Genomic DNA, 25,079 nt, shown 5'->3' with positions numbered 1-25,079 from the left:
CATCATGCTCCCTACATATGTTGGCATTATACCGTGGTTGACATTGTCTGTCTCCCTATTGATACAACTGATCTAGAACTAAGCGCAATACGGGGCCTACCCGTGGTATACCGGGTATTTCACCTAAGCGGTTCTGCATTTTTTTTTTAAACAAGCTCTTTGAGTTATAAGAGCTCTTTTTTCAACATAGCGTTGTCAGCGATGTAGTGCATCACAGTACAGCTAAGACTTGCAAACTAGTAGGCTGGTGAGCTAGCATTGTCAAGTAGTGGTGACGGCAGTCTGGCGGTCAGGAAAACAGCGAAAAGGGCTTTCAAGGGGCTTCCACAAGAAGCTGTCTATTGAGTTAACTCGGGCCCACAAAGAACTGAATGACTCAGTGGCGGCTATAGCCACAAGCGCGCTCGACGATCGTGGAACAGAATGCTTGCAGTTCTTGGCCGCGCTCAACATATAGGTGGCTAGGAACCTTCGACATAAAAAACCTACAACGATCTGGAAAAATGTGGAATTAGCTGCGCGTCGCCGTGATCAATCGAGGTAAATATGGTCTCAACTGGCGTTACAAAGTGATAATGCCTCGTGCCGGCGGCTTTGAGCGTAAACGAACAAGCAGTTCAAAGATTCCAGGCAATATTGAGTGGTTAACATTTTAACTATTATTGTTAGTCTCCCTATCTATAGATAGGCATGTAGCCCACCATAAGTAATGTCCATATCATTTTTTTAGAATTTCGAAAAAACGGTTACCCTCAGCGCTGTGGCCCAACAAATATGGTTGGTTGACTGGTTGACTGGGGTTTAACGTTCCAAAGTGACTCAGGCTATGACGGACGCCGCCGTGAAGGGCTCCGACAATTTCGACCACCTGGGGTTCTTTAACGTGCACTGACATCGCACAGCACACGGGCCTCTGGAATTTCGCCTTCATCGAAATTCGACCGCCGAGGCCGGGATCGAACCAGCGTCTTTCGGGTCAGCAGCCGAGCGCCGTAACCACTGAGCCACCGCGGCGGCCCAACAAATTTGGCTAGATTGCGCCAAAGTGCATGAAGTTTCGTAAAGTTTTCACGCAAACTAACTCTCCAGTGCACGCAAATCGTCATAATAGCCAAAATTTGTTGGGCTTCAGCGCCAAGGGGAACCGTTTCTTTCGAAATTCTTAAAACGGATATGAACATTACTCACAGTGGGCTACACGCCTATTGATAAATAAGGAGCCTAACAATAATTGTTAAAAAGTTAACTACTGAATGTTAGTTAGTCAGTCATCTAGTTTGCGCATCTTAGCTGTATTGTAATGCGCTACACCACTGAAAATGCTATGCCGAAAAAAGCGCTCTTTTAACTCAAAAATATTTTTTTTAATGCAAAACATCTTAGGTGAAACGAGCGGTGTATTACAGCGGGCGTTCAGAGTCGTGTAAAAGACTGTGACCGTAGAGAAAATATTAGCGCAACTGTAATGCTCCTTGTGATGCGTTATACTGTGGGCAAATATTGCCAATGACGTGAGCAAGACTATCCGGACCACCCCTGTACGTGTGCAGTAGTTTGCAATAAACCAACATATTGGATTAAAGGCTCAGATAGGCAGTCTCTATAGTAAGCAGTTTGTGCTTGCAACTTTTCTCTGTGAAATATTACATACGAGCTTACAATACTCTTGGTAGTTTCAAGTGCTATCCGGTATATTTTGACGCGAGGTGCCGAGAGACTTCGCATGCCTTCGACCATTTTTGTTTTTGTTTAGTATCGCAGTCTCAGCGTGGCAAAAAAAAATTTAAAAAGCAAGTTCATCGCCCTCCTTTTATGATTTTATTTATTTTCCTATGGATATGGAAATTATACTATATTGCAGCATTCCTAGTCGTTATTTTGATTCCAAGTAAAACTAATACTGTATAGCCACCTTTGCAAGTATGGTATGAGCAACAAAACAGCCCAAAAGGCTTGTAGCGTGCCAGACCACGCACTGACGGCCGGCGAAGCGCCTTCTTGGGTACGCTCAACGCGCCGCATGCATGGCATTCGATCCCGCGACCAGCAGTGGGGAACAACGTTTTCTCGACGGTTGACTGGCCTTTTCTAGAAGACGTCTCACAAGAATGTTCAGTTAATCATGGGTAAACCCTTGAATCATGTCAAAACCTCGCTTCTTGAATTATTTGCTTGGCCGCGCAAAGCATGCGGTTCGCGGAGCGTGTCCAAGCAGCCCCTTCGCTGTCCGTCGGTGCGCGGTCTGGCACGCGACAGTTTAATGCAATTTTAAACCATGCCTTCTTTTGCCTCCTCATAAATCCCGGTCAGCTACAGGATTACTACGCAAATCTCTTTCTTTTGCTGCACGAAGACTGAAGCACGAAAGGACGACACGCTCTGAAGAAACGATGGACGTGCGCCTTCTTCGTCTCTTCAGGTGTCCAGTCGCCTGCTTCTCTGTGAGTCGCCTTTCTCAGAGTCAGTCTTCACACAGCACAGAACCGGTTCCTGACAGCTTTTGTTATGAAACTTGCATTTTTCCTTCGCCGGCGGCAACGCTATAATTTTCCTTCCTGCACCCTTCTTGTCTGCACGCTTGCGCACATCGCCACATAGCCACCCTGAGTGATATATGTTCACACGGAAATGGCAGGAGAGTCTCTGCATGCTGCGTAAACGAGTGGCTTTCCGGTACTCCTTTTTTCATGCGGAACTGCGGGCTATGACCACCAGCGCAGCAACTTCCACCCTTCGTGCACGTATAGAACCCGTCAATAAACGATAATTTCTGATGAACGCAACAAAACCAGCAGCTCACACCAGTCAGAAAGCACGCATGCCCTTGCCATGTCGCGATGTTGAGGCGACCTTACTGCTCCTTGCAGCTATGGACATAGCTGCAGGCAGCGTTTTCTCGAACACAAAGACTTCTTCTAAGTACAAGAGCTGAAAGGAACAGACGGCAACTATTTCATTGTTAAGAATTGTTCCACGTAGAGACGGTTGGGATATTTTCAATAACTTACTTGCTTGTGAATCAAATTGTATTTGTCCTTGTACCTACACGAATCACGCCAAAAGTTACAATGGTCGGTTTTGGCTGATATTTTAACCTGTTGTCGGTCAAACTAAGTAGTTTAGACATAGGCCTATCTGTTGTATACTTCGCACAGTCTGGGCTGTTTCGCTTCGCATGTTATACGGTGCGCCAAGAGCACTTGTCACGGGAAGGGCATCAGTGCGTACGCGCCGCTGCGCTGCGCACCGTCACATTATAAATTTCAACAGACCCGCTAAAACTGTGTTGCATACATCCTGTAATATATGGTCTGCTCTGAAAGTAGTAGGACTCATTTTTTAAAACAAAATTTATTCAAGAGAATAGTACAAACGATTACAATTTTTCAAGGTAGCACCATCCGCACCTACATGCTGCTGCCAATGAGTTTTACAGTTTTCGTACGCCTCCAGGAACGCCTGGACCGGAATGCTGTTTAGCTCCCTCGTCACGGCCTGTTGAACCACCTCTACCGATCCGTGATGTTTCCCCTCGAGCGTCGATTTTATTCTCGGGAATAGAAAAAAGTCTGGCGGGCCCAAGTCGAGGCTGTAGGGGGGCTGAGGCAGCGTTGCCGCCTTGTGCTGGGCAAAAAATCGGGGTCCTCATTCACATGATGAAGATCCTACCGGTTGGCCTTTTCCTCCTCTGACAACACTCCCGGCACCAACTTCGCGCACGCTTTCCTCATGGTTAAGTTTTCTGTCACGATCTCAAAAACTTGGGTTTGAGAAATGCTGAAGTCATCAGCAATCATTCTGATACTCATTCTATGATCACTGTTAAGTAAATGTTTCACTCGCTACACATTTTCGTTGGTCTTGCTGGTCGAAGGGCGTCTGGAGCGGTCGTCTTCCTCCACTCTTTCCTTACCTTCTCGGAAAAGCTTGTTCCATTCAAAAAACACCTGATCTACCCATGCAAGCGTCACCGTAGGCTTCCTGAATCATGTTGGGAGTCTCTTTGCCCGTTTTATCAAGATTTACTGAAAATTTGATCGCGTATCGCTGATCCAGTAAACGCTCGACGATTCTGCGTGACGAGACGTTTCGACAGGGGTTCACAGTACAAGCGACCTCCTCTCTTCAACGGCTTAGAGGCTACTTCCGATTTTCCCCAGCATTCCCAACATCCCCCTTCAACGATCCTGCACGCGCAGACCACCTCTCGTCCGCCCGTTCGCCCACGAGAAAACCAGTCCTACTACTTTCAGAACAGACCCTGTATAGTGTGCGAGGTCATAAAGTGGCGCCATCTCTCGGCAGCGCCGCCGTCATGCTGGAAGTGTGATCACGTGTATTATTCTCCTGCTTTGCAATGCGTTCATGGCTTTGTGGTCCGGTTTATTGTTCATCTGAGCCATTACATGGGCTTTCTTAGCAACAAAGCCCCACCACACCGAGTGAACGAGTTGTCCCAGAATAACGCGGTGAGTTTATCCGCCGCTAGAACAGTGCCGCGACAGATGGTGTCTTCGACTGGTCGCTTTAGACCGCTCTAGAGTGCCCCGACACGAGTCCTCCAATTCGGCTGGTCGATACCAGGCGCACTTTTTGTAATCGACTGGTTCTTTCGGAGCGCCGGCCTCCAGCGCACAGCGCTCTCACACGCTTCAAAAAAGAAGTCAATGCGACCGGGCGCTCTGGGTCACGTGAGTACTTACCACTCTTTTGCATGGACGGCACGCCGCCGCTACACGAAGGCGCAGGCGCCGGTCCTGCTGAAGTTCCGCACTAGCTTCAATCCAACGAAATTGACCAGTATGTCGAGCCTCGGAACGTCTCTTCGCGTTGCGCGGCAGCAGTGACCAACGCGGTAACGTCGATGAACGCACCAGTGGCGCTTGCAAGTACAGAAAGTCTGAGCACGAAGCGCATTGTACGGTATATTGCACCTGCATTTTGGAAGATACATCTTTGCGGCTACGTTTGTGCTGTGCAAATGCGACGTTGGTGTTTATTAGTGCGTGCAGCGCAGAAGACCTGTGTGTGCACGGCGAAAGTGGTGAACACCATTTTCGTGGTTGATAGTGGATGTCAGCTAGGGAATATTTTTGGTGGTGACCACACTGATCAAGCTCGAGTGTCACGTTGCTGTACCGACCAGACCTCTCTTTGTGAGCGAGTGCTCTGGGGTTGGAGTATAGATGTGCTTTGACGAAAAGGGGTGATGGGTAAATAAAATGTGCCGAACGTTGCTATCTGTCGGTCCCAGCCAAAAGGCTCTCAGGGTCTACTTCATTCACGTGACCGCTCTGAAAGCGCCTGGCCTATTCGGATGGGCAGTGCCTCCTTCGACTCCGATTCAAAGTTTGCTACCGATCTACGCGCTCTCGGTCAGAGGATCTAGGCGGCCAGTCGAAGACACCATAACATTTCGCAGCAGTCATTCAGGTCATGTGCTGCAGCTGTTAGGGACAACACTCAAGCTGCTTCGCCAATAGTCAAAGGGGAATGGTTAAATATTGGTCGCGTACTGTCTAAAACAACTTTAAGGCTATCATATTAGTTCCGGCTCAAACTTAGTCCGCACAAACATCACGGTGCGGGATAGCGAAATCCTTCGGCTAACTAAACTTGTGCATTCATTTCAGCGTTCTTTACAAAAAAAAACTGTTAGAGGAGTTTAGTTTGAGCAGGTTAAGCCGGAACTGATTACCTGCAAATCACGTTAGACTGTACAACCCAGTGACATAAGCACAAATAACGTATCGCTGTTACTACGACGACATATGACCACTACGTCGAACGCCGGAACACACTAATACAAAAAAAAATAAACAGAATAACGCCATCGGTGTTTTAAAAACACTGATATTCATTTCAACACCGCCCCGCCGCGGTGGCTCAGGGGTTACGGCGCTCGGCTGCTGACCCGGAAGACGTGGGTTCGATCCCGGCCGCGGCGGCTGAATTTCTTGAAGTCGAAATTCTAGAGGCCCGTGTGCTGTGCGATGTCAGTGCATGTTAAAGAACCCCAGGTGGTCGAAATTCCCGGAGCCCTCCACTACGGCGTCTCTCATAGCCTCAGTCGCTTTGGGACGTTAAACCCCAATAAACAAACAAACATCATTTCAGCACCCTGTGCTCCCACAGCAAAATGAGTCACGTGATCCCCCTTGCGGCGCAAGATCGACGCTAGCGCCGTTCGCTGCGGTAGTGGAGCTCCCACTCAACAGGTTTCAATTTCGCTGCGCTAAAACGACGAAGCTGCGGCTGGGACAAAAGTTGCGGCCAGAGAACAACTGGCGCTCTCCTGAGTTCACGGTGTGCTCCATGTGCAGCTGTCGCGTGTCGTTGCTCTCTCATTTCTGCTAGCACAAGCAGCAGGGAACAACTGTCGCTCTCCGAGTTCACTATGTTGTGCTCCATGTAGAACTGTCGTGTGTCGTTGCTCTTTCATTCCCGCTAGCGCATGCGGCCAGGGTACACAACCTGTTCCAAGCGACCCTGTCTGTCCGTGTAGATATATGCTCTCACTCCTTCTTTTGTTCTCTTATTTCCATCCCATCTGTCGGTTCTTTTTTTTTTCACATCAGCATTTGCTTCGATGAATGCGACCGCCGGTCGCGCGCAAGACAACCGGCGAAATGTATCTGGCACTTTATTGGAGTGAGATGGCAAGGCTGAGAACATGAAAGAAGGGGTTCGAATTCTCTAGGAATGCCCTCGTTTTATTACTTAGGTAATGATTAAAGAAGGAAGTCGGCTCGATTCTTCTCACCCCAGTGATGTGAATTCTATCTCGCTGACATATCACACTCATCACCCTTTCTTTCTTTACGAATTTTTTCTCTGTATTGACATTTACAATCCGAATTGACCGGATTGTCAGGAAAACGTTTGGTCTAACAGTAGACCGTGTCATAGCGCGCACCAACACGAGCATTCGCTGGCTGCGTGCCTGCCATCCCATTTTTCCTTACACAAATACGGTATATATAGTACGCAGCTTTTGGTTCGTTTCATAGAGGTCGATGCCCAAAAGACACTTCGCAATGCCTGAGAGGCACAACGAATTGTAAGAGAAGTGGAGCACAGATCGCGGAGTACCCATTAGTCCCCTTTGACCAGTGAAAGATCCGCGTCTTCGCAAGGAGCATGCTGATCAAGGACATCATGATGAGCTTGGGCCATGTGGTCTGTGTACGGTCCGGGGAGTGCGCCACGTGGGAGATGTGGAGGAGGCGCTGAAGCTACTGCTGAGCCTTCTTCGGCCCGGGAAAGGACGTAAAGTACTCGACCTCTTCAACAATAGCTCTGCAGAAGATCTTGTTTTGCGCAAATGGCGTAGCGGTCGTAGCGTGTCTTGAACTAAAACTATGACCCATGACAATGTTTCCCGGGCGGCACTAACGAGAATAAGGTCCATGATAACATGTGATTCAGGCAGGCCTGCCACTGGGTACGCGCGTGCGGGCAACGTGGGTGGTAGAGCGATCATTTCCACTGGCGTGAAACCGTGTGACACAGCTGTTACTGGTGAAGTATGTTGTAGTCTAAAAGTCCAAAGGTGAGCTGCAGATCCTATGAGAACACTCTCTATCCGGGCCTAAAGCATGTGGCCAGTGTTGGCCAGAAAATGGCTCCTCGGTTCGTTTGTGGCCATGCTATATTTTTCATTAATTTCCAGGAGCCACTGACGTCCTGATCTTCATCTCTTCATCCTCTGACTCAAGGCATTTATGCGTGTACTGTTCGTCCTTGTTAGCCGAATCACGTCTTTACAACTGTAGCTGCATACAGGACCTTCTTTCGGGTCTTTAGCACCGTGGTCCTTAATAGCTTACCATGCCGTTACCCAAGTATTCAAATTTCCCGTGTCCACCTGACCGCACATGAGAATGTTACCCAGGAAAGCCGGAAAATGTACAGTTGTGTGCTTTCTCTCCTCTCTCTCAGGTGTTGTTCATAGGGGAGAAATGTTGCTGAGCGTAGAAGGATACAGAACGTCTTCCAGGTTCGAACTTGGTCGATCACATAACTGCAAGACAACTTCGGGTCATTTAAGCTGTTTATTTACACTTAAAAAAAATAAAACGGAACGGAAGAACAACAAGGAGAAAAGTATTTGCATATGAATGCTTCGCAGAAAGACCTCACGAAACCAGCGCAGGATAAACCCAATGGATTCCCAGTTGGGTCTTTCCGTCAGGTCTTTCTGCCCGGCAACCATCTATAAATTGTTTCCTTCTTGTTCTTCCGTTCCGTTTTAATATGTTTAGTGTAAATTTTTTTAGTGTAAAAAGAGCTGCGGAATGAACCAGGCGTCAGCGTCGAGGAGGTTCAAGACAGGAACCACATAACCAGCAAGACAAGGGAAGCTTAAGTCAGCGAGCTGCTGAAGAAGGAGGTCCATTCTGCCATGCTGGGGTACCGGTAGGCCTGTAAAGCAGAGTTCCGGTAGCCATACAACACAGGGTTGTCCGATCGGAACCGGACGGTCGAGTTCGATGGCATGACAACAAAGGATAAGGACTGAGCAACCAGAATCTCAGACGCTGATCAGCGGGCCAAACCATCTCCTGGAGCGCGACATTAAACAGGTTGGTGTCTCATTGATCCTTCTTCCGCGGAGCACTATGAGAATTGAGCGGCATATAGTTCATTGAGCCGCAGCGGGGAGGTGGGGGGGGGGGGGGGGGGGGGGGGGGGTGGAGGGGGGGGGGGACCGAAAGGTCCGAGATAGGCAGATGGAGCTGGATGTAAGCGCCGAGGAAGCATGCGCGAGCGGAGAGTCGAGGTTGTCGTGCATTGATAAGACTATGGTGTTGAGGGAGCAACTCATGTAACTTAACAAGGTGATTTTACTAATGAAACTAATGATTTTAGAAGCAGAAGTGGTATTGGAACGAGCCGAACTGGCCAGATCAAAATCGCTTTAAGAGAGAAGGGTCAGGGAAGCGGTGGCCTCTGCAGAACAAACGATGATGCGCTCAAAGAAAGGGACAGACATTGTAGAGTGTTTCAAGGAAGGCGAGAGAACGGAAAAGGTAGACCGCAGACTGGAAGCAGCGAGTGGTGCCTCTGAGATCGTGGTTGAAAGAAAGGTGGTAGGTGTCGAAGCGCTGAGAACTAGTCCAAAGGAAAAATGCAGACGAGCACGCATATGCAGCTTCGCGCGTAGATTTCCAGATCATCTAGTCCAGGAGTGTCCACAGCTCGGACCGGCCCAGACAGATCCAGCGAAGACTGAGGCACAATGAGAGAGTGCAATCGCATTTACAGAAGGGGCTAAATTGGAGAGTGAAAAATGGCTATTGCGTCAGCTTCATGGGCTTGACGCGGCCTCACTTGGCTGTGGGGAAGTCAAACTCATGGGGCATTCAAATTTGAGCTGAGAGGACATTTCGGGAAATACAAGAATACTTACGGATTCAAAAGTTGAACTGTTTGGTGCCTGCGAAGAACAAATAAAGACAGATTAGGCGTATGTGCTTTCAGAGTTGGGAGCACCAAAACGCGTTAAGGTGACCGCGGCTCACACGGCACTTTGTGCTGCAACGGACAGCTTTGAGCCCTGTGTAGGAGCATTCATATCGGCAGAAGCGCGTGGCGAGCAGCTGGAGGAAACACCTGCAGTGCCGGATGGATTTACAGCGAAAAACGTGTGATAGCAGCTACGTCCGCGGCTGTCACCACAAGAACGAATCAGGTCGTCAGCGCCGGCGTTCAAGGAGGGTACGGTTCCGTCGAAAGTACCCCTGAACGTGAGAAGTTCCTGAGTGCCGAAATATGCGCCCTATGCTGACGGACGCATGGCGTGGAGAAGGAGCGTGCTACGATCGACTTTGGAAATCGAGGCCGAGGGCTGGCGGTCCGTGCAGCCTGCACCGCTGTAGTTGAGTCGAGCGAGAATGATGCGACCCGAGCATGCATCAGTGCGGAACGACCTCCCCAGTCAGAGGAGTTGCCGCGGTGTCAAGCGCACGCTAGACTAACCTGGAATCTCCGCACGAGAAAAGTTCTTAAATCACCATTCTCATGAACGACAGGTCAGCTCCCGTGCGTGGCCGTATGACAGCGGTAGGCCAATTGGATCTGACACCAACCTCGAGCCACTTTAATAGGGGTTCGTCAAGCACTGCAGCACAACCAACCAATCGTCCTCTGCCACAGAAGGGTCATGAGCACGAGGTAGATTTCAGGTAGTAGCTTTGCGCCAGTACCTAGCAAGAAATTTCAACGTCGGTGGTGATGCACTGCTGAGGCTTGTAGTGTCAGCTCCAGTGCTAGGAGAGCGGACTGAAGGGAGAACAAGGGCCCTTTTCTGACGTTGTAAGGGTGCCCGGAGGGGGATCGCGGGTCATCAGTGGAGCACAGGTGAAGCATTCCGAGATGTTATGCATCACATTGGCGGTGTAGGTGCCGTGCGTGTTAGTCGGGGCACTGCGCTTACGGACGGAGCGCCACATGTTTGTGCGTCTGTATGCCATTGCTAAAGGCGTCTACGCACCAGCTTTTTGCATGCTGTTTCCCTGGTGCTGCATTAGCTGCATGCCGAGACTAGATGCTTCCCAAAAGTAGAACGCCTCGACAAACTCTAGCTAAACTGGCAGAAAATTCGTTCCTCATAAGTTTATATATTACTTATTTTACACTTGAAACACAGTTTCGCGGCTACGCCTGCGGAGATTTGCTTTGCCATGGCACTTCTACAAAGATAGTAGCAAGAGGGACTTTCGCCACGGTAAACAGCACCTCCTGCTGACGTCCTATGTGGTAACCTAAAACAGCTGCGTTTTCGTGTTGACCATAAAGTATGTTATGTGCTTAGATGTGTTTCATAAGACGCACATATAGTCCGGGACGCTGTCGCTAGCTCCCACTGAATACCGCTTGTGGTCAGGTGGTTCAGTTGGGCTCGGTAATCTGTATACTCATGGGGGCGGAGTCTTGAAGGCGGACCTACCCGGTTTTGTCGGAGGAGGGGAAATGCACAAAGTCCACTATCAAGGTCGTAAAAGCCTTCAAATAGAGCTGTCGCTCTTGACTTCTTCCTATTTCCTTAGCCTCACGCTTCAGCCTACAACGATGACTGCCTCCGGTTCTCGAATCTAACACTACATCATTCATGAGAAACGATGGAGGTGAAATTGTAGAGGCCGGTGTAATGTGCTATGTCAGTGGACGTTAAACAACCCCAGGTGGTCAAAATTTCCGGAGCCCTTCGCTACGGCGTCTCTCATAGACAGAGTCGCTTTGGGACCTTAAACCCCACAAACCAAACCAAACCAACCATCCATTCATGAAAAGCATGAGTGCTGGATTACGCCTTGAGGTTCGTCATACCCTTTCTGAATTTAGGTCCAGCACACTTCGACATTGTTGTCAAGGGTTTAGATGCGTCGTCATTGCCTTGCGCAGTGTCCTGCGCAAGTTCCTACATGCGTTCTACTTTCGCTAATTTTCACGCACAGGTTGGATGGCTGCGCCTACCGAATTCGCTGTCAATTTTCTTGTCCGTGCCACTGAACGCTCCCTTCAGAAAATAAGAACAGGTGTCAGTAGAAAGCTCGAAGACACCGCCTGCGCATCGAATAAGGGCAAAAGTCGCCTTCATTCAAGGACTTGCATTTTGCAGCTCATCGTCTTAAGAAGGTCGGCTGCAAGCAAAGAGTCGTTGTTTCCTTGTCATCTAAAAACAAGCTAGGTAACGTATTTGCGGCCATCCAAAGGAGTGATTGCGGCTGGGATGGACGGGAAAAAAAAGCATCATATTATCGATCTTGCCACCTCTTTCACTCAGTATCGAATGAATATTGTTTACCAAGCTGCTCTGTCTATTGGACAGGACACTAGCTTGGGCATGTTGGTTATTCATTTGTGACGGAACAGCGCAAAACACCGGGACAAGAGACAAGCGCTGACTTACAACTGATTTTTATTTCGAAGAAACACTGCTTCTTATACCTTCTTCACCCCCTCAAAAACATATTCGTCACAACCATATCGTTCAAGTGTCCAAAAAATTACAACATACGACAAATAATCACAGATTTATAATCACATTTTTAACATGTCAAATTCTTTCTTTGTCAAAGCAACAGACGGCGTGCTGACACAATCGTCGCGCAGACTTGCTATCGAAGCTGCCTCGATTATTTCACGGACTAACTGGTCTTTGTGATTAGCCAAAGCTCTACATTTTTGGAAATCAGGTGCACAACTTGTTGAAGGGCAATCTCTGCAATGAATTCCCAGGTTCCTGTAAGCTTGCTCGAAATTAGTTTTGTGTTCTAGTAGCCTTTCGTTCATGCACCTGCCAGTCTGCCCTATGTATTGTTTACCACATGTCACTGGCAACGAATAAACAAGGCCTTCAGTACACTCCACAAAGGGGGTTCGATGCTTTGCCGTGCATCCCTGCTTCTTTTTGGTCGGGTCGGAATTGACTCGTCTGCACAGACTTTAGAGTTTATTAGGAGCCGTCTTCACTACATTCACGCCAGCTTTTCGACCAATGCTTTTCAGGCCTATTGGAAAATTGGAAAATTGTACATTGGAAAATTGGCCTATTGGAAAATGTACATTGACCAAACAGGACGCTGGGTGAAGGTAAGTTCGAGAGACATTTACAGTATCTAAAATACGTGTACTTGTGAAACTTGCATTTATTAAGTCACTGCTGTTCTCATGGTTTTGCACTGTACTTCCACTGCTATGAGGCAGATCGACAAAAAATATTCGTAAATCAACAAATATCTTCCAGGCTGCGAACAGTTGTGTAATATTCGTTGGTTATACTTCCATCACGTTGGAAAAAGTTGAGCTGGACTTTCTTCATCATTTGTAACTTCTCTGGCCTGTGCTAGTTGCTTGTTTTTAAGGTCTTTGCTCATTTGCTTATTTAAGTTCTTCTGTATATAATTCATCCTGTTCTCCCCAAAAATTTTCAACTGAAACACAGCTTTTGTATCGTCCCTTCCCTCGTGTCCTCATCTTCCTTCGCTGCGTTAAAATGAAGAAAAGTAGTTGTGGTTTCCACTAAAGAAAACCGTGATGCCGAGCAATTCTTTTTTAATGCACAACGCTATGTTTTGATTCCTTCGAAGTTTTCCTTCCTAGGTATTTTATTTCTTTTACGTATTTTACATGCACCATTCGAATTTCTTCTTTATACTAAACTACCACCAAGCCAGAGCCATTCACACGCTTCCCACAAGCGGTCAGACCATTTAAGACTTCGTCAACAGCACTTCCTTCTGTGAAAATGAGCGTTTCGCTCTCCGTACTCTTGTATTCTTCTCGGTCATTCAACTTGTTTTTCTTTGAGTGGAGGGAGGGGAGGGGGAGGGGGAGGCGGAGGCAAGAAAGGTGAGCTAAAGAACTGTGTAGGAAAAACAGACCAGCCGTTTGCACCTTCCGTGTAATTCATTTCACAACAAATGCCGCCATAAAACGTTCTGCGGACGCGTGGCTCATTTTCAGCGAAACATATATAGAAAAGAGTGCTCCTCCATGCACGCATGCCGCGCGAGAACGAACCGCGTGGCGTGCTGGTGACGGCCCATTGGCATCCGCTCGGCGTCTTCATCGCAGCGAGCAAGCCTCTGTTAATAAAAAAAAACATATACATAGGCTCGAAGCGTGACTGCCTGGATTGCTACACACGGCTCCTCTTTGCATGCACGTGCGTTTTCCCCTCCTTGCATTTTTTAAAGGGGGGGGGGGGGGGGGGGGGGGGGCAGACCGTAGTGAATGTAGCGGTCAAGAGCCGTGCGAACTTGGCAGCGACGACGCTCCCTCGCGGCTCCAGCATCAGTAGGGCTCCTGAACTGCGCGAAATTAGTCAGGGGCTCAGGGAGGGCCTGCCGCGCGCATCCGTACGTAATACACGCACCCGCAAGCAGGCACGCACGGCGAGGCAGCGCTTTGCGGCGCCTCATTAATTTGGCGCCAGAAGCTCACCTCTTCATGTATGCGAGCGGCTACCGTTATGCGCGCCGCGTGAGAGAACGCGTCAAGAGAATTCAGCGCGGTGACCAAGACGCCGTTCAACTTTCCCGCCTAATGACCCTCACGCAGTTCTTAGAGCCGCCCACTTTTTCACACCACGCAATCCTGTCGTGGTTTCGTGTGTCTCAATGGAGCGATGCAGCGCTGAAGCTGTTCACGTTACGGTGTCCGCGAGCGTGGATGGTCGAAGGAGGGACTCTCTTGTGCAGAATTCTCAAAGAGCCGACCTTTTGACTTGAAGGACGGCACAGCGACTCAGAGAAAGAGACCGTTAAGGGTTGCAACGCTTCTTACTGCACTTGAAAAAACTCTTTTCTGGGAAATTCAAATACACGGCCTCACATACAGTTTTCTGGTATACAAAGGCGAGATTTTTTTTTGAAGAGAACTGAGATTGGTTGTCTCGACGCTGCAGGCTCAGCTCTGCGCGAGACACTTTACAAGATATTGCGTTGCGACCAGTGCTTGTCCCACCGTAAAAGGACGAGTGAGTTCAGCAAAGGGCTTGCACGGGAATTGCACCCATTCAAGGAACGCTGACTTCAAGAAAAGTTCTCGATCCTCATGCAGTTCGCATGTCATAGGTATTATGCCTCAGGCATCGACACTACGCATGCAATCACGGTAGAGCCATTCCGCGCCTTCCATTTATATTAATGGTTGTATTTTTATGTAATACGACTCCAGGGTACGTTTAAAAAAAGGATGCAGCTATCTACAGTAGAAATGTTGCTGCTGAATTTTCTTGTTGGGGACAATACAACATTTTACAAGGTCATTTCCTAATTTTGACACTGCGCTGTATTGTTTGGCTGTAGGCATGTCAGAACCCGTTGTTTTTTCCTTTTGTTCATGCATGCCTCACGTGCTCCACTTCTTATGTCGGCCGCCTCTGCTGCTCGAGCTCAATAGCTACGGAAATGGGATCAAATCTTGTAAACGAGATGTTTCGAAGGACCGTAACTTGGACATAATTCTCATTACTTTTTATCATGGCGTGTGGGGACAGACAGGGTGACTCATCCTATCGAAAGATTAAGCATTCCAGGCGTTGTAGTATTGGTCACAATCGAGTCTTCTCCAGTGCACTTTTCCACAAAAATTCCACTCCCTAAACATCTGTGGCGATTTAGTTGCCGAGTGAAGGACTGCGTTTCTGACCAGAATATCACAACAAATGCGCCGTATTTTCAGCGATACAGTCAGCGGACTATGCATGTTTAAAGGTTAACATTTTACTCTGTGTGGACTACCTATAGGTGCTGGCTATAAGTGTAAGCTTTTTTTTTTTTTTTAATTGTCGATGTACTTCGAAATACCGCGAAAATTTTCGCAGTCATACCAGTGCTATGCTTACATTTCCGTTCATTGTTTTCGCACCCCGTTACTGGCACTGTTCTATCGTGGCCAAGAGAAGACACGACGCACGAACGAGGGCAGGAACGAATGTGTTTTATTCCACGACGCCTCTGCTTTTATAGCATGTGCCGAGACGGTCCTACGTCATAGGCACGTGCTTGAACTGATAACCGATATCACAGGCACTAGCTGCTATCCTGATTTCAAAAAATATTGCTCGTCTTGTCCCTTTAATAAACATAAAGCAAGTAGCTGATCATCAGGTACTGACTTCATAACGCCCGCGTGTAATCGTGCTGATATCACTATAGGCCAAAGTAATGCGCTGCTGGCTTGTTTTGCCTCGCTTGCCGCAAGATAATGGAGTCATTGGTAAGGAAGTATGCTTTCGAGGAAGGAAATTACATCAATAAAACGGCGAATTGAGCGAGTTGGTACATCTTGGAAAAAAAACAGCGCGAGAACAGGGACACAAGAAAAGACGACGACGGGACAGGCGCTGACTAGCAACTGAAGGTTTATTGCACGGAACACAAAAAAAATATACTCTACAAACAACAAGGAGCACGCATGATCGACGCCAACAACACTGATAAGATGACACAATCAGCCATGATGTTCAAGAAACGATATCTCAGTCATGAACGAGGAGGGAAGGGGTGCTTACGCATGTGTCGCGGTTTTTCTGAATATGAAATGCTTCGCTAATTTCCCTAGTTAATCTACCTTTGTGATTGTACAAGACCTTTGTGTCGTTAAAAAATGGAACACATTGTTGGGCAGCAGGCGCGGAGGTGTCTCTACCACATTCTTTGTAGTGCAAGGCTAGGTTCGAGGAATGGGCCCCTTTCAAAGAGTTGTGTTCACGCAGGCGGGAATTTAGGCATCTTCCCGTCTGGCCGATATAGTTCTTGCCGCACGTGAAGGGAACCCTGTACACCACACCCTTGGCACAAGGGATGAACTTTAAATCATGATTTACTTCACACTCTTTTTTTTTTCTTTTCGTTTTTGTTTTTGTCTTTTTGTTTTTCTTCTCTGCTTTACCTATAAACCCTGGCGCAAATTTTGCCCAGCTTATTAGGTGCTGAAAAAAGCACATCTACCCCATATCTGCGGCCTACCTGCTTTAAACGGTGGGACAACTGGTGAACGTAGGGCACGACAGCAAATTTCCTTTTAACATGACCTGAAGGCTCCGGTGTCTCGCAAATTTCCTTTTAACCTGACCTGAAGGCTCCGGTGTCTCGCAAATTTCCTTTTAACCTGACCTGAAGGCTCCGGTGTCTCGTGCCTACAAGAGGACTTGATTTTTTTAAGTATTTTATTGCATGCCAGTATTATAGCATCATCCGGAAAGCCTGCTGACCTCAGCCTCTGAACTTGTTGACTAGAACTCTGACTGATAGCATGCACACATGACTTGTTAATCGCAGAACCTAAACAAGAGACGGCTATACCACATTTGACTATCTTAGAATGGCCAAAACGGTAACTGAGGAAGGGTTTCACGGACCTCTGAAAGAAAGACCATTTCACTTTCTTCCGCACGATACCCTTCTGCAGCGTGTCAGCAAATGTATAATAGATGCTAACGATGAGGAAGAATTCATTTCAAAATGCGGAATCTCGGTGGGAGCCTTTTGGAGCTGTTGTCATTTTATCTAAAAGCTACTGTTGTTGAATGGCAAGGCAGACTGTTTACTCACAAATCGGGGGTATGTATTGGGTCAAAAGTGGCTCCGGTACTGAGTAATATTTCTCTTTGTTATGTCGATAAGGCCATTGAAAGTAATTTGGGCTCGCGAACAAAACGCGTCTTCATATATGTAGATGATTACCTTGTTCTTGTTGAGAACGGTGACTTCCAGGGACAGATAGACAGCATTTTAAAGGTTTCTGATGATTGCGGACAAGGCTTAAAATTCACCTTTGAAACACCGCAAAAGAATGAGCTACAATTCCTTGATATTAGATTGGTTTTAAAGCTAGACCATGTGTGCTGGTCTTTCTTTCAGAGGTCCGTGAAACCCTTGCTCAGTTACCGTTCTGGCCATTCTAAGATAGTCAAATGTGGTATAGCCGTCTCTTGTTTAGGTTCTGCGATTAACAAGTCATGTGTGCATGCTATCAGTCCGAGTTTTAGTCAACAAGTTCAGAGGCTGAGGTCGGCAGGCTTTCCGGATGATGCTATAATACTGGAATGCAATAAAATACTTACAAAAATCAAGTCCTCTTGTAGGCACGAGACACCGGAGCCTTCAGGTCAGGTTAAAAAGAAATTTGCTGTCGTGCCCTACGTTCACCAGTTGTCCCATCGTTTAAAGCAGGTAGGCCGCAGATATCGGGTAGATGTGCTTTCTTCAGCACCTAATAAGCTGGGAAAAATTTGCACCAGGGTTGATAGGGAAAGCAGAGAACGAAAACAAAAAAGACACAAAACAAAAAAGTGTGAAGTAAAAAATGATTTCAAGTTCGTCCCTTATGCCAAGGGTGTGGTGTACAGGGTTCCCTTCACGTGCGGCAAGAACTATATCGGCCAGACGGGAAGATGCCTAAATTCCCGCCTGCGTGAACACAACTCTTTGAAAGGGGCCCATTCCTCGAACCTAGCCTTGCACTACAAAGAATGTGGTAGAGACACCTCCGCGCCTGCTGCCCAACAATGTGTTCCATTTTTTAACGACACAAAGGTCTTGTACAATCACAAAGGTAGATTAACTAGGGAAATTAGCGAAGCATTTCATATTCAGAAAAACCGCGACACATGCGTAAGCACCCCTTCCCTCCTCGTTCATGACTGTGAGATATCGTTTCTCGAACATCATGGGTGATTGTGACATCTTATCAGTGCTGTTGGCGTCGATCATGCGTGCTCCTGGTTGTTTGTAGAGTATATTTTTTTTGTGTTCCGTGCAATAAACCTTCAGTTGCTAGTCAGCGCCTGTCCCGTCGTCTTCTTTTCTTGTGTCCCTGTTCTTGCGCTTTTTTTTCCCCCAAGAAATTACATCACAGAAGAGAGCGAACACGGCTGTTTGTCGATTTAGAAAGGACAGACCTTTTTATACTCCAACAGTTTTTATGACTGTAATCATGACGGGTTCTGAGATTTAAACATGACGGGAATGACAATTTTTGTAGTGGCAACTGATAATGAGTGAAATAAGGCATGGTTTTGCGTTCGTAAAGTATCTAACGCAAAAAGCGAGGGTATGCATTTTTTTTTCTACGCGGACTGTACACGCGGCTTCTGCAGACTATATACCGAGTGCATACAGTCTAGTAACAACTGTTTTCCAACAAAAATCTGGGCCCATTGACTAAACAACGGGTGCGGGGCCTAGTCCAGAAGTTACAGTAATTTTTCACGGGTGAACGAACTTCACGCCCGATTATAATGCAAGAGCTTTAGCGCACTACCTCACACTCACACTAGGGATGCGCGGCATGTAGCAATGATTTTCTCTCGATATCTACACCCCGTCTACTACAAAAACATAACACCTATTCCTGACAGAAGAGCAGAGTACCTTGAAAATATGGCAGAGTGGCATGCCTTCACAGCAACGTCCCGGCAACGCAGCCCTATATATTGAAACGCAAAGTCACTGTTCCCGCCTCAAAAGGACTCCTAGATGATTTAAAGCCCTTTGAAATCTCCAATCAGCCTTGCAGGAGAGTTGAAATCTGGGTTAGTTGGTACATACTTAAGAAAAAACCAGCCAAAAAGACAAGGACAAAGGAGAGACGAGGCACACACAACGACTGGAGGGACACAGTCGTTGTGTGTGCCTCGTCTCTCCTTTGTCCCCGTCTTTTTGGCTGGTTTTTTCTTAAGTCCAATCAGCGCCTGCAACCATAGTGTTTGCAATGTAGTTTAAAGGAAACAGGTTTTAATATCAATGTCTGTCACGTACGTCCAATGATGTGTTCGCCATCGGCTTTGAAGGAACATGGCCGCTGACACGAGACTGCACGGTTACACAGCTGTGAAGATGTTTATAATTACATTTTCCAGTGATTATCCAGAGGTTTTTTACTGTCCGTGCTCACTAATCAAATCAAAAGTAAGTCTGAACCAGAACTGTGTCGATATAAGGACAATAATGACCGCTCATGAAACCATAGCCAATGCGCGAGCCTACAATACCTTTATGATTAAGTTTTTGAAAATTCGTACTTCTTATTTTGCGATAAAACAGTGAAACCTAAAAAGAGCGCTCGAAAACCATGCATTCACCCCGAACACATACAATTAACATATCGAATGAATAAGCTCTATGGCAGAACACCAAAGCAGACTGGCTGGTTCATTTTGAGCGAGGTAAAACAACGCAAGGACGCGGACGATAATTTTTTCTCGTGCGCATTCTTGTGCTCTTTGACCCACACACTTGCCCCTTATTTCGTAAAGGGCAATGGACCCAAAAATAGCAAATAACAAAAGGACGGTGGAAAAAAAGGCAACAAAGTGGTAACTGAACATTTGCTGAAACACCGCCGGAGCTTTTATACGTACATCAAGCGCTGGTGTGCATAGCAAAGGAGCCATGGCGAGAGGGTTAAAACGAAAATGAAGTTAAAAAGCAAAAAAAAACTTTTCCAGAAGCACATGCATGACAACGTCCACTTGGAAGAAATCTCTGAAAAAAAAACAGACTAACAGTTGTCACGTGGCAATGAGCACTTCTTTTTCCGGTATGGCAGCGGAAGGCGCACGAATACTGTCACCCGGCTGCGGGGAATAACAAGCCAGAAAGAAAACACCTTTCTCAATAACCGAGTAGCCAGAGAAACGTTGAAGTTCTTCATTACCCTCGCAACATTTCTCATAATCGTGAAAAGATTTCGGGTAGGTACGGTTTTACTATTATCGTTTTTACACCGTGTAAAAACTGTGCACCTTACTGGGAAAGCGGATTTCAAAACAAATTGTGTGTATTAAGAAGCACTCCGAAATCTACACACGTTTCGTGCTTGACAGAAGTTATGTTTTCGCTCGACGGTGGTCGTTTTTGTATTGGACAAACTGGTATGTGCATTCATGATCATTTACGGGAGCACGCGGTTTCTTTAGAATCTACTGATGGAGCTCATTGTTAGCGTTGTTAGAACAACGTCGACAATGAGCTGCCAGGTGCTACTAGAAGTTTAGCGACATCGAAATGATCGGAAGAAAAGAGGGATGGCTTGCAAGAGATAGTGCCGAAGCAGTCACCTAGCCACAAGTATGTTCGAGGCCAACTCTACAAAGATATATGCGCTTTGTGCCTTTCCTACGCTGATTCAGCTGCTGTATTGGTTGCTTCCGCAGACACTGGCGCCATATTCCGCTTCAAACACATTTTTTATGAAACCCCATTGACTCTCTCCCAACCTTCCTCTCTTCTCTCTCTCCCTCTATCCCACTCTCTCACTGTAGGTGCCAGTGCCGCTGCTCATCAAAAAGATCCCTGCCTTCATTTCCGCGGTACATTACAGTATCCACCACTAGTGCGGCGATTCTTCTCCTACGATGAGCTTTCTTCCAGTTTAATCGAACGATCGATTCGACGTCGTAAATTGCGCCTCCGCCTCCCTATGTGAACCACGTGCTGGGATCGTGGGCATCAAGTTCACTGTGCAGTTACGACTCATTAGCTCCGATTAATTGTTCAGAACACAACGACAACCTGTGTTAGCCCCCCGCAAAGTTCGGCATGCGGAACGCGATTCGGGAGGCGGTACGGAGTGAGCCAGTACCCACCTACAAATTCCGTGTGCACTGAGCTCAGGCGATGATAAAGCGGCATGCTCGGGGCACTTTCAGCCGTGTACCGTGGATGCATGGGTGCGTCACGGGTGTGGAAACCGCGTGTAGCGATTTGTCAGCGTAGCTGAACGAGCTCCCTGGGGTTCATGTGCGAATACCGCGTTTCCGCAGTTTTTACGCGTTCAATTTTGTTTCTTCGGTAGTATCTTGTAACGATTTCCGACATGCTCACTACGATATGGGACTGTCTATGTTAGCGCAAGGCTATTGCTTGGCAAGCGCTAATCTATACATGAGAATAAGCTACTCGTATCTCTACGAAAACATTTTACTGCCTCTTCTGTGTTCGATTCGAAACTGTGCTTTCACATGGATTTTTTCTTCTTTCATTTCATATACTTGCTGGTTTTAACTAACAATTATTTTTCTCTCAATTATGTTCCCTCTGCCGCTCTTCTTTCTTTTAGTTCTGTGTTTGAACTTAGTCATGTTCTGTTTCTCGATTATAGCGTCAACTATTAGCCCCAGTTTCATGTTGTATGAATAAGTATGCTGCTATATGAATAAGTATGCTGCTATATATGAATGCTATATTTTACTGAGCATTTCGTTGTTTTAACATTCTTTCTCTTAATTTCTTGGTTTGTACGCCAACTCTACTACAGCTCCTAGTTTTGGAGCTAACAGCATTACAAACATAATTCATGTTTTACGAGCTCTTATATGTCTGAAACCGTATACGCCTACTGATTTAAGTGGATTCGCGTTGCAAAGTAAATCAAGCTATGACTGCATGTTCATGATTAAACGGGTTCTAGTGTGCAAACGTATAGACTGGCCAGGAAAAAAATGCGAAAAGTGCAGCACAATAAACAAAAAGACGGATAACAAAGATTAATGACACACTGTACTGCGCCCGAGGCAATCTACCCTCTTCTAAGAACCATCCTAACTGCGACAACTTTAAACGCAATTCGCTATCTTGATGCCTTCATGTAGACGAAAAATAATTATCTGGTGTCGCTTTGGAAGCGAACAGCAAGCTATAGTAGCGTGCATGCGGTATATAATACAGTCAGCTCCACGTTTCCAGGGTGTGACCTCTGGAGCTGCACGGTACCTGTTTTACAATAGATTAGCACTCTCAGCAGGTTGTGTCGTTAGCGCCAAAACACTTGCTCACCTTGAATGCCGTTTCTGTAACTCTGTTACGTCGAAGGAAATATCTGCGCATTAAAAAAAATGAGTGCTAATGATGACAGGAGCCAAAGAGGCTAGCAGTCCTCTCTTTATGCTTGATACTTTCGGCGTATTTTTCTAGTTCTTGCTCTAATTTTATTGCAACTTTTTAAACTTTACTACCTCCTTTCACTTTTTCAGCTGTCCTCGATCTAGGATATATTATTTTGCAGTCCCGAATGTATACCTACCAGGCATATGGGGCATACATTCGCTACCTGCCCGCTGATGTGTACGGAGATTACCTCCGCGTTTCTGTGAGCGGCACCGATATAGGCGCGGGCAGAACGACGGCTGCGCCTCTGGTGGCGGCACTGCTAAGTACACCCGGGGAGGGTGGCGGTCGCTCGTCGTACGTTTCAACAGCCGTGTCAAGGCGAATTAAGTTTCTTCGGCGTTTACGTTGGGATATAAGCAGCTTTCGCTGCCAATGCGCTGTAACACGAACTTCAAGGCATGTCCAGCAATTTATTTTTTTCGAGTTGTATGTTAATATCGTTACGTGGCGGCCAGCCGAATGATGAGGCGCGATGAACGATGAACAAGAGATGATTTAATGGCCGCTGGCCTAGCGCGAGCGCTCCGTCCCGCGCCACCATAGAGTTTCTTACTATTACCTAGAGGGAAAGCTGGCGGCGCTGCCCTTCAGCCACCATGGACGCTCAAAGCATCATAGGGTGGTGAGCTACTTGTTGCGGGACAGTCGTATTTTTTCGGGAACACAGAGTGGCACTACTAAGATGTTTCATTTCAAAAACGCTGTCCGTGTGTGCGCAGACGACTTTCGCGCGAACGCAGTGTGCAAAAGCCATAGTAGTGAAAACGCGACGACACACGACGCCAATAAAAGGTTTTACTCTTCTAAAATGCCATTAAAAAACCTTTTAAAGTATCTAAGGAACAGCATTTTTTTAAACATATTTACTTTTAAAAGTGCGCCTGTTAATTACGAAATATTAGTTTTTTTAGTGTTCATCACTTGGCCAATAGGAAAGCTAGTCATCTCTTATATTGGGCAAACTTTGCACTTAAATGCTTTTCTGCTCGTTTGTTGCAATCATAAGACAAGATATTGAATGTTAGGACATTCGTAGTTATCAAACAGCTTTATTTTTTTATTATTTTTTGGCCAAAAGTTGTAGTTCTGCAGTCGGTAGCTCACCGCCTTATGATGCTTTGAGCGCCCATGGTGGCTGAAGTGGTCTCGAGGGTCTCCATGTAAACTCCCATAGAGGGGTCGCCAGCTTTCCCTCTAGGTAATAGTAAGAAACTCTATGCGCGCCACTGCCAGCTTCGTCTTTGTCAGAATATAATCACAAAACTTATCGTAGATGCTAACGCTGTTCTGTTCATTATTCTGCTGGCAAAATGACCAGTAGCGCAAAGTTTGATCACAAAGAAATCTCAGAGCGGACTATACAGTCAAAACTCTCAAGGCTACGGTCAACCAAATATCAAGAATGATTAGAAGGGTAAACTGGCATCGGAAAGAGATGAAGGAGGCAGACACCCTCCGCCTAGTCCAAGCTCTAGTCATAAGCAGGATTACCTACGGACTTCCGTATCAAGAGATCATATTCGTTGATAGAAGATACCATCATAAGGGTAGCCCATAAAACTGCCCTAAATATCCCATCAATGACATCAACAGAACGTCTTTGGGCACTCAGAGGACACACCACCATCGAGGAGCTCAGGGAGACGGTTCTGGAGGTCAATCATGAGGGCTGCATTCTATGCCAAAGGCCCTGCAGAAGCAGAATCACTGGCCATAGCCATAGCCATTACCATGAAGACTCAAGACCAACGGGGGAAGTCATCGCACATAGTGACGAACCCAACAAGCCTGTAGGGACTACCTTGCTAGAAAACCTCACAGAAGAGCGGGCACACTATTGAGTGCACTCTCACACTCACACAGAATAACATGTACACCTGGTCACGAAGGCCTAGCCGGAAGCGAGGCAGCGAATGATCTAGGCCGAGATCTTACAAACGGAGCGGATCGCCATCCCTACCCCACCCACCTCCTAGGACCGTATGGTGGCAGGCTAGACCACCTCAGGTTAGAAAGAAGACATTTCTCACCACCACACAAACAACTGTCCCCCTCGGATACCATTGACTGGCGGAGAATACAAACAAACACATATCCAAGTGTTCACATTTTACACAAGATCAGACCCACACAATACCCAAGTTCCTGTCCTGGGTGCGGAGCAAGCCCCACGCTCTACCGTACATCTTGGGAATGCCAGGAGAAACCAGACAAAAAGTTAATAGTACCGTACCCGACACTCGAGCGGCGGGAGGAAGCCCTGAAGCCCTGGCCAGCAAGAACCTGGACCAACAAGCCTGGATTATCCAGGTAGTCCGCAAGTCATCTGCCGCCAGCGGAGCCCTGGACTAGGGGCCCCGACCACCCGGCTCCTGCCTATCCGGCGATGTGGAAGAAAACCCCGGTCCTCGATCTGAAACGTTGGCTCAGGAGTTTGTTGAAGCATTGGGCTGCTTAACAAAAATACTAGAACAAAACGAAAGTATTCTTAAGGAACTTCAGTCCGTGAAAACACAGCAGGATGTGATGGAGGATAAAATCCAGCAACTCACCTCGAAAGTTGATGGTCTCATAGAATCCTCGCCTCCGATACCAACAGTTGAGATGAAAGAATTAGTGTCCCAGAGAAATGAATTAGCAGTTGCAATGCGTAATGCACTAGTTAACCAAGAA

General features: G+C 47.0%; 1 protein-coding gene across 1 annotated transcript in view; it reads left to right on the top strand.

Annotated features, from left to right (window-relative positions):
- LOC149352832 (kynurenine aminotransferase-like) overlaps positions 1–24,758 on the top strand; it is a 47,790-nt gene extending 23,032 nt beyond the window's left edge. Inside the window, exon 7 of the mRNA XM_089575727.1 lies at positions 24,531–24,758. Coding sequence (XP_089431853.1) covers positions 24,531–24,758 — 228 coding nt within the window. The remainder of the gene's footprint in view (positions 1–24,530) is intronic.
- The last annotated feature ends 321 nt before the right edge of the window (positions 24,759–25,079 follow it).

The sequence above is a fragment of the Amblyomma mixtum genome, chromosome 3 (genome assembly GCF_055824585.1).
Source record: "Amblyomma mixtum isolate Tamu chromosome 3, ASM5582458v1, whole genome shotgun sequence".
In the NCBI taxonomy this organism is placed as follows: Eukaryota; Metazoa; Arthropoda; class Arachnida; order Ixodida; family Ixodidae; genus Amblyomma; species Amblyomma mixtum.
The sequence above is the reverse complement of the archived record's forward strand: the minus strand, read 5'-3'. Positions and strand labels throughout refer to the sequence as shown.